Source organism: Nycticebus coucang, chromosome X (genome assembly GCF_027406575.1).
Source record: "Nycticebus coucang isolate mNycCou1 chromosome X, mNycCou1.pri, whole genome shotgun sequence".
NCBI classification, from domain to species: domain Eukaryota; kingdom Metazoa; phylum Chordata; class Mammalia; order Primates; family Lorisidae; genus Nycticebus; species Nycticebus coucang.
In genome coordinates this window covers 47,549,927-47,564,860 of record NC_069804.1, presented here as the reverse complement: position 1 = coordinate 47,564,860, position 14,934 = coordinate 47,549,927, and the positions used below count along the sequence as shown (strand labels likewise).

The 14,934-nt window shown below is 41.9% G+C and overlaps 1 protein-coding gene across 1 annotated transcript in view; it reads left to right on the top strand.

Annotated features, from left to right (window-relative positions):
* The first annotated feature begins 1,913 nt into the window (after positions 1–1,913).
* The window catches only part of EFHC2 (EF-hand domain containing 2), a 268,766-nt gene continuing 255,745 nt past the window's right edge, over positions 1,914–14,934 (top strand). The window contains exon 1 of the mRNA XM_053579880.1: positions 1,914–2,005. Coding sequence (XP_053435855.1) covers positions 1,964–2,005 — 42 coding nt within the window. The 5' untranslated portion in view covers positions 1,914–1,963. The remainder of the gene's footprint in view (positions 2,006–14,934) is intronic.

Sequence of the window (14,934 nt, the reverse complement as noted above, 5' to 3'; positions counted from 1 at the left end):
TTCATTTTTAGATGTGTGCCCCACATAATTTCTGGAAAAGGTAGAGGGTCTTCCATTGCAGCATTGTTAATAACTTGTGAAAAATTGGAAAACAACCTAATTATCATCAACAGATGAGAGCAGATGGATAAACAATTTGTGGCATAATCAAACAACGCATTTAAAATGAATGAATTCTCCATGTGTCAATGTGTAGAGATGGCAATAGCAAAATCTTAGGTGAAAAAAGCAGCAGAATTTTATAGTGTGAAATTTATAAACACAGAAACTGTAATGGATATTGTGGATGATTAAACAAAAGAGATGCAGTCCTAGCCCTGGAAGAATTTGGGGACATTTAAAGACCATTCGGATGACAGTCACAGAATGGACACCTGACGCAGATGGAGAAGGGGGCAAGAAGGTGATAAAGGAATATTTCCCAGAAATAGCAAAACGCTGCGTGCTCCTCTCTTGTTGAACCAAGTCCTGAAGACAAGAAAGGGTTACGTAGGTGAAAGATAGGAAGTAAAGGTGTTTCCAGCAGATAGTGTCATTGCAAAAGTCCACAGAGGAGAAACTGCAGCGCCTGATTTGGAAACTGCTTGTTTCTCAGAGCTAGATGGCCCCGTAGAGGAGAGGACTAAGAAAGGGATGGAGGGAGTTAGTGAGTGCTCAGGATAAAAGCTCTTCAGACTAGGATGAGGAGTTTCATTGCCTCCTGAAGGGAGCGTCAAGGCTAGAGAGCAGAATGAAGCAGAAGAGTAACAGTTGCATACTGAATTACAAAATGATTGGCCCTGGAGGCAAGATCAGTTAGAAAACCAGGCCAGGCACAGTGACTCACGCCTGTAATCCCAGCACTCTGGGAAGCCCAGGCCCGAAGATCCCTTGAGCTCAGGAGTTCAAGACCAGCCTGAGCAAGAGTGAGACCCCCCCCTCCATTTCTACTAAAAATAGAAAAATTAGCCCGGTGTTTGTGGCCAGGGGCTGTATTTCCAGCTACTCCAGAGGGAGGCTGAGGTAGTAGGATCACTTGAACCCAGGAGTTTGAATTTGCAGTGAAGTGTGATGATTGCCACTGCACTCCAGCCTTCAGCCAGGCCACAAGCTAGGAGATTCTGTCAAAAAAAAAAAAAAAAAAAAAAAAGGAAAAAGTAACAAACACACGAACCCAGCCAGGCAAGATATAATAGGACCTCAACTGAGATAGAGGAGTTAGCGACTGAGAGCAGTGTATCCAACTTGCAGGCCTCAGGGAGGGAGGGACTAGCCCGAGGAGTAGAGAGTAGGGAGAGGTATTGAGGGGGTCCCTCATCTTGGGTGTATGATGCATTGACAGGGGTTGAGTTTTGTGTCACGTAACCCTCGCCCAGGCCACCTCTCATTGGACCTTACGAACACTTAGTTCACATAGGAAAACCTACACAGGAAAACCTGAAGGTGGTGGTTACCCTCGGAATGGGTTTTCATGAAGGGCATATGTGGCTTTAGATTCATCAGCAACGTTTTAATTACAAAGTAAAAGCTGATGTAAAGGCAACATAGGAAAACATGAAGTTGCGTTACATCTTGGTGAGCATATGGGGCGTCTTTACTTTCGGTGCCCTTCCGAGCGTTTGAACTCAATTTAATAACCAAATGGCAAAAAAGGTTCTTGCAGGCAGTAGAGGTTCTGAAACAAGAAAGGGCTTTGAGCTCTATAAAAGGGTTGAATGAGAAGGGGACGGGGGCAGGGAGTGGCGCGAGGCCAGAGCCGGATCCGGTGAGCGAGCGAGGGCGCAGGCGGGGACTGGAGCGCGAGGGGAAGGCTCTCGCCTGACTGGGGTCCCGCCCCGCGCACCCGTCCGGATCCAGCCCCTCCTTCCTCCGTGACGCCGCCTCTCGTCTCCAGGTAACGTGGGAATCAAAGGACGCTGCCGGTAGGCTGCAGTTGCCGGCCTGTCCCTCTCTTCTTAGTCCTGGGATCCGGACACTGAGTACCATGGCCCTGCCGCTGCTACCTGGCAACAACTTCAACCGCAACGTGAGTAGCCAGGGGGTTGAAGGTCATCTGGGTCCTGGCCAGAGTCTGGGGTCCAGGCAGGGTCAGGTTGTGGTCACCTCCAGGTTTCCCTTGGAGTCCTCCTGCCTCTAGTTACCCTTCTGTGAGTTGGGCACAACTTGGGCCAAACTTTGAAATAGGTCCCTTCCCCCATCTCTCCAACTGCATTAGATACATTAGATACATGAGTGGAATTCTTAGAGGTGATCGGACCCTCAAAAATAACTGATGGTAGTGATGATAATAACCATTGAACATTAAATGTGTAGTTGTCTGGAGCCTCCTCAGGCACTGTACTTCAATCACCTTATGAGTCATTGGATACTCCCAACAGCCTTTTGAATTAGGCACTACTTTTATTCTCACTTTATAGTTGAGGAAATTGAAGCACAGAGCTACACAGTCTCAGCCATGAAGACAGGTTTCTTTCAGGCAATCTTTCTCCACAATGCAGAACCCAATACCCTGGGTGAAAGAGATAGTGTTTCTGTTGTTAAATCGAAGAAATCTGGCACTGACCTCAAGGAGGGTAGGTGGCACATAGGTAAGGGCTCCATTGGCCTATAAAGTTTAGTCCCAAACTTTATAGAGGCACCCAAACCTGGAGAGATTTTGTTCTTTATTCACAATTGGGAGGGGCTCATCTCAAACCAGATGAAGGTACAAAATAACACAACACGAAAACCCCTGAGCATGGAGGAACTTTTGCCAGTAAATAGCACCTTTTTTAAACAAGCAGGAAAGTGAATTAGGCTTTTGTTTGCACAGGTGATTACTCTCGACTTTGATTTGTCGTTTTTGTCTGCAGTAATACAGTACATTCATGGGAAATAATTAGGTGTAGCCACTCAAGGAATTTGTGTAAACCTCTGATAAGCTTAGAAAGCAGGCAGCAGATTGAAGTATTTAACTTTATGGATTCTGAATAGTGTCTGTATCTAAGTTGCTGGCCCTCAAGTACCAGTTGTCTTTGTAGCTTTAGGCCACTGGATCCTAACGCCCCCCAGTTGGCAGGTCAGTCCAACTCTGAACACTGGTCTGTACATTTCTTGGCTGATTGGTAGATGCCCACCTTCTTTAGAAGTATCACAGCTCTCACATGCCATTGTTACCAGAGTTTCTTCTTCATTAGGTCCTTGGTCTTGGGATTCTGAATGAATCCACGGACCACATACCAGTGGTAAAACAGGATTTATTTTACAGAAAAGAATATAGAAAAAGCACCAGAACTTCTGTCAGAGGGAAAAAATCTCCCACTGGGTCCTTTGTCTAGGGGTATATATATATATAGCCTAACAAATGAATGGATACACTCTCTTCCACTGGAGCAAAATGTCAATGCATTCCCAGGCCTACGAAACTTACATGAAATTGACCAGGCCTGGGAAATGAAGGGGTTGTCTACTCAGCCATAAGGGGAGGGAGGCAGAGGCCTAGGGCAGAAACACTAAGGTGGTCCCGGAGCTGGCAACCTGAAGGTGTTTCCCCAGTAGTTGTCTGGAGCCTCCTTCCGGCCCCCTCTGCCTACCCTCCAACTCTCTGGCTCATCTGCCCTCTGCTGCTGCAACACCCCTGGGGCAGACACAGAAGGCTTGGCAGGTCCTCCCCTCAGCTCAGGCTACACCAGTTGGGGCATCACCACCCGCCCTGTACCACCATGATTAAAGGTAGGAAGGAAAAACAGTGGTTGGATGAGATATTTTAAAATCTGCAAGATTGTACTGAGTGCGCTTTTGCTTTTTAAAACATCTTCTTTTAATTGAAGTACAACACATTCAAAAAAAAGCAAGATGGATGATCACAAAAAGAATGTGCATCTTAGAATGGGTACAGGCGAAACCTACTAAATGCAGAATACAAATGTCTACATACAATAACTAAGAAAATGCCATGCAAGCTACATTGAACAGTTTGATGAGAATATTTCAGATTGTATATGAAACCACCACATTGTACCCCTTGATTGCACAAATGTACACAGCTATGATTTAACAATAAAAAAAAGAAAGAAATGGAGTATTACTAGTCCACCAAAAGCACTCTCATTGATTAGGGTTGCCAAATTTAGCAAATAAAAAATACATGTCCCCCCCCAAAAAAAATACATGTCTCAAATGTTGCATGGAACCTATTTATGCTAGAAGATTATTTATTATTTATCTGAAATTTAGATTTAACTGAGCATCTTTTATTTGGCAACTCTACCTATGACCCTTTCTGTCCATTACCCATTCCCTACTCTCTAAATGAAACCACTGTCCTGGCTTCTATTACTATAAAAAGTTTTGCTTGCCTTTGAACTTTTTGTTAGTGGAAATGTTGATGTTTATTCTTTTGTGACTAGCTTTTTTAACTCAACACTATGTGAGATTTGTCCCTGTGGCTGTCTGTAGAGGTAGTTTGTACATTTTCATTGCTCTGTAGTATTGTATTGCATAAATTTGGCATCATTTATACACATTATACTTGTGATAGATATTTGGCTTGTTTGGGATTGTTAAGAATAGTTTTACTGTGGTGACCATTCTTGTTCATATCCTTTGGTATGATTGCTAGCTGGATAATACTGTATTCATATGTACAGCATCAGTAGATGTCATCCAAGTAGTGGTACCAACTTAAATTTACACCACCGTTTTATGTTCCTACTGCTCCACATTCTTTTCTAACGCTTGATATTGTTAGTCTTTAAAATTTTAGCTATTTCTGGTGGGTGGCTATAGTGCAAATTTTTGTAAATTTCATCTTGAGTTCTCTGATTTCTGATGAAATTGAGCATGTCTTACACATTTATTGGTCATATGTATAACCATTTACTGAGCTCTATTTTGCGTAGTGCCTGCTTGTGTCCTGTCTAAATTTCTGCTGGGTTGCCTTTCTGTTTCATAGTGATTTGTTTGAGTTCTGTATAAATTTTGGATATTTTCTGATCTGTGGTTTGCCTTTTCACTCTCTTAATGGTGTTTATAATGAATATTTTTTCCCTTTAGGTTATTGCTTTTTGTTTCCTATTTTAGAAATAGTTACTTATAACAAGGATGTGAAGATATTTTCCATGCTACCTTCTAAAACCTTTGTTTTAACCTTTCATTCAGGAGTACAGTCTAACCAGAATACATTTGTATGTGTCTGTGTATGTGTGAAAAGAAGTAGGATTCAGGTTGTATTTTTTTCCTATATAGATAATTCATTTGATTGAGAAACGTTTTTTGATTAGGCCACTCTTTCTCCTCTTCTCTGCACATCCATCTTTGTTGTAAATCAAGCATACATCTATGCATGGGTCTGTTTCTAGATTCATGGGTGTATGTACAGCAATTTTTCGTTTGTTTTATACCTGATGCCACTGGGAATATCCATGAGTGTGTGTGTGTGTGTGTGTGTGTGTGCAAGTGAGAGAGAGAGAGAACTAGAGAACAACAGGATACTTATTAGATTCATTAGGCTGTCATTCAACAACTCAGTATTTATTGAGTATCCTAGTATGTACTCAAATTAGATGGCTGCATTTAAAAAAAAATGTTGCACTAATTTTGGTACTAAATGCAGTATGAGTCACCAAAAAATTAACATTATTTAAAAACTTGTACTTAGTTAAAAGATTGGATGCTCTATGGCAAGGACTGGTCAGAAAGTCAGTAAAACCATATCTGGCTTTTTAATTCCCTTCTCCTCCCAGCTTGCTGAATTAAATTGCCAAGTGAAAAACATTGGTCTCCTGTAGATTGCATAATTACTTGGCTGTTTGGATTTAAAATTATAACATTGGCTAACTTTTACTGCTTTTTCATAGAAATTAAAAAGGAACTTACTTATTACCCTATTACTTAGCTTCTAGTAGTCAGTCATGAGCAATAGATTGGTTTCTGTTCACAACTAAGTGATGTGAAGCCTATATTTCTGTCTCTGAAATACAAGAAGTATTGTGGTTTCTAAAATATGAGCATTTGTACCACAGATGACTCAAAATTACTTTGATAGGAATTGAAAACCTCAGGGAAAGATCACAACTAAATTCCAGATCCACAGTATCTTTTTCCAACAATTTACATGCTGAATTTGTATTGAGCAAGAGAATCTCGGGTGTATTGTCAAAATGATAGGATATTAAAGTTAAAAGGGACATTTCCAACCAAAGCCAAAAATCTTTTCTACAGCATTTTGGACAGGTAATTATGTAGCTGATCCTGAAGGCCTCTAATGTATAAGGAGGAGCTTACTTTCTGCTTTTTATGAAGCTACCTTGCCACCTTCTTAGGAGGGTTTGTTGTAAATAGCCCATCATTTAATTTAGAGTGAAGCAAAGGCTTCTTTAAGGAGAAGAAAAATTATTTGAATTCACAGAAGATAAGAATTTAATGAATCGTGATCACCATTTTTTTAAAGGAGAAATGTACAAAGAAAAAGAATAGAGAAGAATAGAATAAAAAATCAGAGTGTATCTATAGACCATGCACCTGTCTTCTTCAGAGAAGCTTCTGTTCAAGTGTCTTGCCCACAATGAAATGGGATAATTTGTTCTTTTCTTATTGATAAGTTTGAGTTCTCTGTGGATTCTGGTTATCAGACCTTTGTCAGAAATATAACCTGCAAATATCCTCTCCCATTCTGAGGGCAGTCTACTTGCTTTACTTACTGTGTTCTTGGCAGTGTAGAAGCTTTTTAGTTTGATCCAATCCCAGTAATGTACTTTTGGCATTGCTTCAATTGCCTAAGGTTCCTCCTCATAAAGTTTTCTCCCAGGCCAATTTCTTCATGTGTTTCCCTTGCACTCTCTCCAAGAATCTTTCTAGTTTCATGTCTTAATTTAAGTCTTTTATCCATTGAGAGTCAATTTTTGTTAGAGGTGAAAGGTGTGGGTCCAGTTTCAGTCTTCTACAAGTCGCCAGCCAATTCACTCAGCACCATTTGTTAAATAGGGAGTCTTTCCCCAAATTTCTATTTTTTTACATTATTAAATCATAACTGTATATATTGATATGATCATGGGGCATCATACACTCGCTTCATAAACCATTTGACACATTTTTATCACAGTGGTTAACATAGCCTTTCCGGCATTATCTCAGTTACTGTGCCAAAACATTTACATTCTACATTTACCAAGTTTCGCAAATACCCCTGTAATATGCACCACAGGTGTGATCCCACCGATCCCCCTCCCTCTACCCACCCCCCCTTTCCCACTTCCCCCTATTGTTAAGTTATAGCTGGGTTATAGTTTTCAAGTGAGAGTCCCAAATTAGTGTCATAGTAGGGCTGTGTACATTGGGTACTTTTTCTTCCATTCTTGGGATACTTTACTAAGAAGAATATGTTCCAGCTCCATCCATGTAAACATGAAAGAGGTAAAGTCTCCATCTTTCTTTAAGACTGCATAGTATTCCATGGTATACGTATACCACAATTTATTAATCCATTCGTGGATCGATGGGCACTTGGGCTTTTTCCATGACTTAGCCATTATGAATTGGGCTGCAATAAACATTCTGGTACAAATATCTTTGTTATGTTGTGATTTTTGGTCTTCTGGGTATATGCCCAGCAGAGGAATTACAGGATTGAATGGCAGATCTATTTTTAGATCTCTGAGTGTTCTCCATATATCTTTCCAAAAGGAATGTATTAATTTGCATTCCCACCAGCAGTGCAGAAGTGTTCCCTTTTCTCCGCATCCACGCCAACATCTCTGGTCTTGAGATTTTGTGATATAGGCTAGTCTTGTTGGAGTTAGATGATATCTCAAAGTAGTTTTGATTTGCATTTCTCTGATAATTAAAGATGATGAGCATTTTTTCTTATGTCTGAAGGCCATGCGCCTGTCTTCTCAGAGAAATTTCTCTTCAAATCCCTTGCCCAGCCTGCGATGGGATCCCTTGTTTTTTTCTTGCTGATGCGTTTGAGTTCTCTGTGGATTCTGGTTATTAAACCTTTGTCAGAGATATACCCTGCAAATATCTTCTCCCATTCTGAGGGCTGTCTGCTTGCTCTGCTTACTGTGTTCTTAGCTGTGCAGAAGCTTTTTAGTTTGATCAAGTCCCAGTAGTGTATTTTTGAAGCTGCTTCAATTGCCCGGGGGGTTCTCCTCATGAAATACCACCCAGACCAATTTCTTCAAGGGTTTTCCCTGCATTCTCCTCTAGTATTTTTATAGTTTCATGTCTTAAGTTTAAATCTTTAATCCAATGAGAGTCTATCTTAGTTAATGGTGAAAGGTGTGGGTCCAATTTCAGTCTTCCGCAGGTTGCCAGCCAGTTCAGCCAGCACCATTTGTTAAATAGGGAATCTTTTCCCCACTGAATGTTTTTAATTGGCTTGTAAAAAATCAAATAGCGGTAAGTAGCTGGATTCATCTCTTGGTTCTCTATTCTGTTCCAGATATCTACTTCTCTGTTTTTGTGCCAATACCATGCTGTTTTGATCACTATCGATTTGTAGTAAAGTCTGAGGTCTGGTAGTGTGATTCCTCCTGTTTTGTTTTTATTTCTGAGTAATGTCTTGGCTATTCGAGTTTTTTTCTGATTCCATATAAAACGAAGTGAAGTTTTTTCAAGATCTTTAAAATATGACAGTGGAGCTTTAATAGGGAGTGCGTTGAAATTATATATTGCTTTGGGTAGTATGGACATTTTGATAATGTTGATTCTTCCCAGCCATGAGCATGGTATGTTTTTCCATTTGTTATCATTTGCAGCTATTTCTTTTCTTAGAGTTTCATAGTTCTCTTTATAGAGATCTTTCACATCTTTTGTTAGGTAAATTCCCAAATATTTCATCTTCTTTGGCACTACTGTGAATGGGATAGAGTCCTTAACTGCTTTTTCAATTTGACTATTGTTGGTGTATATAAAGGCTACTGATTTAGGAATGTTGATTTTGTAACCTGAGATGCTGCTGTATTCGTTGATCACTTCTAGGAGTTTTGTAGTAGAGTCCCTAGTGTTTTCCAGATACACAATCATATCATCTGCGAAGAGAGAGAGTTTGATCTCTTCTGACCCTATATGGATACCCTTGATCGCCTTTTCTTCCCTAATTGCGGTGGCTAAAACTTCCATTACAATGTTGAAAAGCAATGGAGACAATGGGCAGCCTTGTCTGGTTCCTGATCTGAGTGGAAATGATTCCAATTTAACTCCATTCAATACGATATTGGCTGTGGGTTTGCTGTAGATAGCCTCTATCAGTTTAAGAAAATTCCCTTCTAGACCAATTTTCTTGAGTGTTCTGATCATGAAGGGATGCTGGATATTATCAAAAGCTTTTTCGGCATCAATTGAGAGAATCATATGGTCTTTGTTTTTTAATTTGTTTATGTGCTGAATTACATATATAGATTTACGTATATTGAACCAGCCTTGAGACCCTGGGATAAAACCAACTTGGTCATGATGTATAATTTGTTTGATGTGTTGCTGGATTCTGTTTGTTAGGATCTTGTTGAATATTTTTGCATCTATATTCATTAGTGATATTGGTCTATAATTTTCTTTTCTTGTTGGGTCTTTTCCTGGTTTGGGGATCATGGTGATGTTTGCTTCATAGAACGTGTTGGGTAGTCTTCCTTCTTTTTCTACCTTTTGGAACAGGTTAAGTAATATAGGTACTAATTCCTCTTTAAAGGTTTGGTAGAATTCTGACGTGAAACCATCTGGTCCCGGGCTTTTCTTTTTAGGGAGGTTTTGTATAGTTGATGCTATTTCTGAACTTGATATGGGTCTGTTCAACATTTCCACTTGATTCTGGTTAAGTCTTGGGAGGTGGCGTGCTTCCAAGTATCGGTCAATTTCCTTCAGATTTTCATATTTCTGAGAATAAAGTTTCTTGTAATATTCATTAAGGATTTTTGGGATTTCTGATGAGTCTGTGGTTATTTCGTCTTTGTTGTTTCTGATTGATGATATTAGAGATTTTACTCTTTTTTTCCTGATTAGGTTGGCCAGAGGTTTATCTATTTTATTGACCTTTTCAAAACACCAGCTGTTTGATTTATTGATCTGTTGTATTATTCTTTTGTTTTCAATTTCATTTAATTCTGCTCTAATTTTGGTTATTTCTTTTCTTCTACTGAGTGTGGGGTTGGAATGTTCTTCCTTTTCCAGTTGCGTGAGATGTCCCATTAAGTTGATAACTTCCTCTCTTTCTGTTCTCTTGAGGAAGGCTTGCAGTGCTATAAATTTCCCTCTTAGAACTGCCTTTGCAGTGTCCCAGAGGTTCTGATAGTTTGTGTCTTCATTGTCGTTTTGTTCCAAAAAATTTGCGATTTCTTTCTTAATCTCATCTCTGACCCAGCTATCATTCAGCATAAGGTTATTTAACTTCCATGTTTTTGTATGAGTATGCAGATTCCTGTTGTTACTCAATTCAAGTCTTATTCCATGATGGTCCGAGAAGATGCATGGTATAATTTCTATTCCTTTAAATTTACTGAGGTTAGACTTGTGACCTAAAATGTGGTCAATTTTGGAGTACGTTCCGTGGGCTGATGAGAAGTATGTGTATTCAGTTTTGTTGGGATGAAATGTTCTGTAGATGTCCGCTAAATCTAAATATTGGGTGGTTAGGTTTAAATCTAAGATTTCTTTGCTCAGCTTCTTTCTGGAGGATCTATCCAACACTGCCAAGGGAGTGTTGAAATCTCCGACGATTATGGAGCTGGAGGCAATCAAGTTACTCATGTCTGTTAGAGTTTCTCTTATAAATTGAGGTGCATTCTGGTTGGGTGCATAGATATTAATAATTGAGATCTCGTCATATTGAGTATTACCCTTAACAAATATGAAGTGACCATTCTTGTCCTTCCTTACTTTTGATGGTTTAAAGCCTACTGTATCTGCAAATAAAATTGCAACACCTGCTTTTTTCTGATTACCATTTGCCTGAAATATGGATGACCATCCTTTCACCGTGAGTCTGTATTTGTCTTTTAAGTTGAGATGTGACTCTTGTATGCAACAAATATCTGTCTTGAGTTTTTGTATCCAGTCAGCTAACCTATGCCTCTTTAGAGGATAGTTTAAGCCATTCACATTGATGGAGAGTATTGATAAGTCTGGTGGAATTTTGGTTATCGAGTTTTTCAAAGGTCCAGTGGACATTTTTAATCCTTTCGCCAGTGTGGAAGTTGGAGTTTGATCCGAAATTTCTGAGTGAGTTAACTGTTGTGGTATAGGATTGGGTTGGTCATTGTGGAGGATAGTTCTGAGAACATCCTGAAGAGCTGGTTTCCTTATGGCAAATTTTTTCAACATGTGAATGTCACTGAAGTATTTAATTTCTCCATCATAGATGAAACTCAGTTTAGCTGGATACAAGATCCTGGGTTGAAAGTTTTTTTGCTTTAGGAGATTAAAAGTTGATGACCAGCCTCTTCTGGCTTGAAAAGTTTCAGCAGAGAGATCTGCAGTTATTCTAATATTCTTACCTTTGTACGTTATAGTTTTCTTTCGCCGGGCTGCTTTGAGAATCTTCTCTTTCATGTTACCTTTAGTGAAGCTAATTATGATATGTCTGGGGGATGACTTATTGGGGTTGAATCGTGCTGGGGTTCTGAAGCTGTCTGCTATCTGCATTTCAGATTCTCTAGGCATGTCTGGAAAATTTTCTTTCATAATTTCATGCAGAAGGGCCTCTGTGCCCTTGGAGGCCACTTCATCATTTTCAGAAATTCCTATAATCCTTATGTTGCTTTTTTTCGAATTATCTGAGAGTTCTCTGAGTGAGTGATCCGTTTTTGCTCTCCATTTCTCTTCCTCTTTGAGAGATGGGGAGCGTTCGAAGACTTTATCTTCAATGTCAGAAATCCTTTCTTCTGCTTGCTCCATTCTGTTACTGAGGGATTCTACTGTATTTTTCATATCTTTGAGGGCTGTAAGTTCTTGCTTCAGTGTGTCTAAGTTTTTGGTGGTTTTGTCTTTAAATTCGTTAAATTCTTGAGACAATTTTTGAATTTCTCCTCGAATTCCTAATTCCATTTTATTAATCTTGTCTGCAATCCAAATTCTGAATTCGATTTCTGACATCTCAGCCAGTTGTTTATGAATCGGATCTTCAATCACATCTGCCGTATCTTTTCTTGGGGTGGTTGATCTATTCTGGTTTTTCATGTTACCATAGTTTTTCCGCTGATTCCGCCCCATGTTTATTTTACTCCCTTTGGTTTTTCCCCTGGGGTTTTATCGAGGGCCCGTACAGTGTTGTGGCCTGAGAAATTGGGGCCCTGTCTGGTGTGGTGGAGCAAAGTGGTTCTGTCTTGTTTTCAGCTGGTTTCTGTTCGATCCTATTGCAACTTCCACTCTGGCTTGAAGTCTCAGCTGTGTGGAAAAATCAGCAATTAAGTCACCCCGCCTGCCCACCTCTGGCCCCAGTTGGAAAAGGAGAATCAAACCTTCCTACCATCGCACACCCAGGGCACCGCCTGAAAAGTCCTCAGTCTATTAGCCCAGTTCAAAAGGTCCAAATCAACTGTCTCAATCGGCACTCGTCTCGGGTGGGAGAGTTCAAGAGGTCTCTGGGAACTGGATCACAGGGGCCTGGTAACTCCTCTGACATGGCTCACCCCAGTGCAGCGTGGAGTCAGGAGGAGCCACCCTGCAAACAGAGCAGTCTGGGAAGGTTGACGTCTCCTTCCCCACTTTGCCTCTCCGTCGGACCCAGTCACTGGTATCTCTGCAGATGGCCAACCCAGTTGCCTGCAGTGAACAGACACTCCAGGGGTTTGCACCTGCCTGAATCGCAAGGAAGTCTGCCAGGCCCCCGCAGACTGCCGCTATCTAGCAGGAGGAGATGGGGCCTGACATCTTTGAGTGTTTGATGCAGGTGATGGGAAGGAGGTGTTCACTCAGGCTTAGCCCCGTCCCTGATGGATGCTGCTAACAGAACAGAACAGAACAGAACAGACAACTTTGCGGGGTTCTGTCTCTGTTCCTGTCGAAATCGCCTACAGAAGACGGGCTGTTTTGAGTTCAAACGTCTTTGCTGCTGGAGATTTGCGTCCGAACACCTCTCTGGGTTCGCCCCGCCCTGGACGCTTCCCGGGTTTGTGAGCAGTGTCAGGAAATCCCCTGCTCACCGGTGGCCTCCTCTGGTTGCCCAGGGAGACAGGGGGTGTGGCCTCAGAATATCCAGAAGTGAGCGTTCTGCCATTAAAGAAAAAACGGCTGTTGATCTACCTCCAGGGATCTGGTGCTCTGGTGTGGGCGCTCAGGCGACCCTTTTCTCCTCTGTCCCGTGCCCCAGAGTCAGCACTGAGTGGCTGTAGTTTGTGCTGGGTCCACACCCGTCAAGAGATCCCCCAAGAATCAGAACTCTTGGGGGATGGGCCCCCAGACCCTGATTGGGAGTTGGGGGGGGAAGCTATAGTTTCATTCAGTTTTACGCAACACTACGGCCCGGGGAGTGCTCCTGCACTGCACCGCAGGGAAGTGCCGCCAAGGCTTGATTTCCCCTCAGCAGCGTGCCCTCTCCTCGCTCACGTGTCCCAGAGTCAGTGCTGACCTGACGCAGTTCAGGCACTGTGCACTCCCTTCGAGAAATCACCCAAGGATCCGAACTCCTGGGGGATAGGCCCTCAGACCCCGAGTGAGAGTAGGGGCTCTCAGCTCTCAGCGGGGAAGCTAGAGTCTTATTCAGTCTTGTGCCTGCCCCGTAATGTTGCCCGGGGAGGGTTGTTGCACTGCACCGCAGGGAAGTGCCGCCAAGGTGTGACTCCCCTTCAGCCCAGTGCCCTCTCCTCACTCGCGCACCTCAGAGTCAATGCAGAGACAGTCGCAACTCGGGGACTGTCCACTCCCCTTGAGAAATCACCCAAGGATCCGAACTCCTGGGGGACAGGCCTCCAGACCTCAGTGGGCGGGAGGGGAGCGCCGGAAGGGTTGCCGGCAAAGGATTCCCAAAGTTTTATTCAGTTTTATGCCTGGCAGGAGAACACCACGACACCCCAGTAGGGGAGGTAGGTCCAGTTTTTAGAATGTCTCTCCCGTGGAGTGTAGTGGGAGGGCCTTTAATTTCTGCCCACTTGTTTAAGTGTGGGGCTCTTGAGCTGGTCTCATGGGGGAGGGGGACTCCCGTCCACTTGGTGGTGGATTTTGTACCTTTTGTTTGCGTCCTTGTGATCACAACTTGCCTCAGCGGTGTTGGTGTGCGTTCTTCAACCTTCTCTCTTGGTGAGGCTCAAGTCCACCAGGATACTTACTAAATTCCTGTCCCTTAACTCTCCTTCTGGACGGGAGCCTCTGTTGAAAGCTGGCTTCAGTCTGCCATCTTGTCTTCCTCCTAGCTGTAGTATTTTTCATTCCCACCAGCAATGTATGAGACATTCCAATGTTTCCATATCTTCACCAACATTTGTTATTTTTCGTATTTTTGATTACAGCCTTGTAGTTTTGATTTACATGTTCCTAATGAGAAATTGGGCATCTTTTCATGGGCTTGTTAGTCAGCTGTATATCTTCTTTGGAGAAATGTTTAAGAGACAGGGTCTCACTCTGTTGCCCAGGCTGGAGTGCAGTGGTGTGATAATAGTTTACTGCAGCCTTGAACTCCTGGGCTCAAGAGGTCCTCCTGCCTTAGCCTTGCAAGTAGTTGGAACTATAGGTATGTGCCACTATGCCTGACTAAGTTTTTATATTTTGTAGAGATAGGGTCTTGCTATGTTGTCCTGGATGGCCTTGAACTCCTGCCTCAAGTGATCTTCCTGACTTGGCCTCCCAAAGTTCTGGGTTTATAGGTGTGAACGGCTGTGCTTGGGTTCTTTGCCCATTTTTAAATTGGATTGTTTGTGTTTTTGCTGAGTTGTAAGAGTTCTTTATATATTCTATATAATAGATACTTATGATATATGATTTACAAATACTTTCTCTTATTCTTTGGTTTGTCTTTTCACTCTCTTTATAACATCCTTAAATGCACAA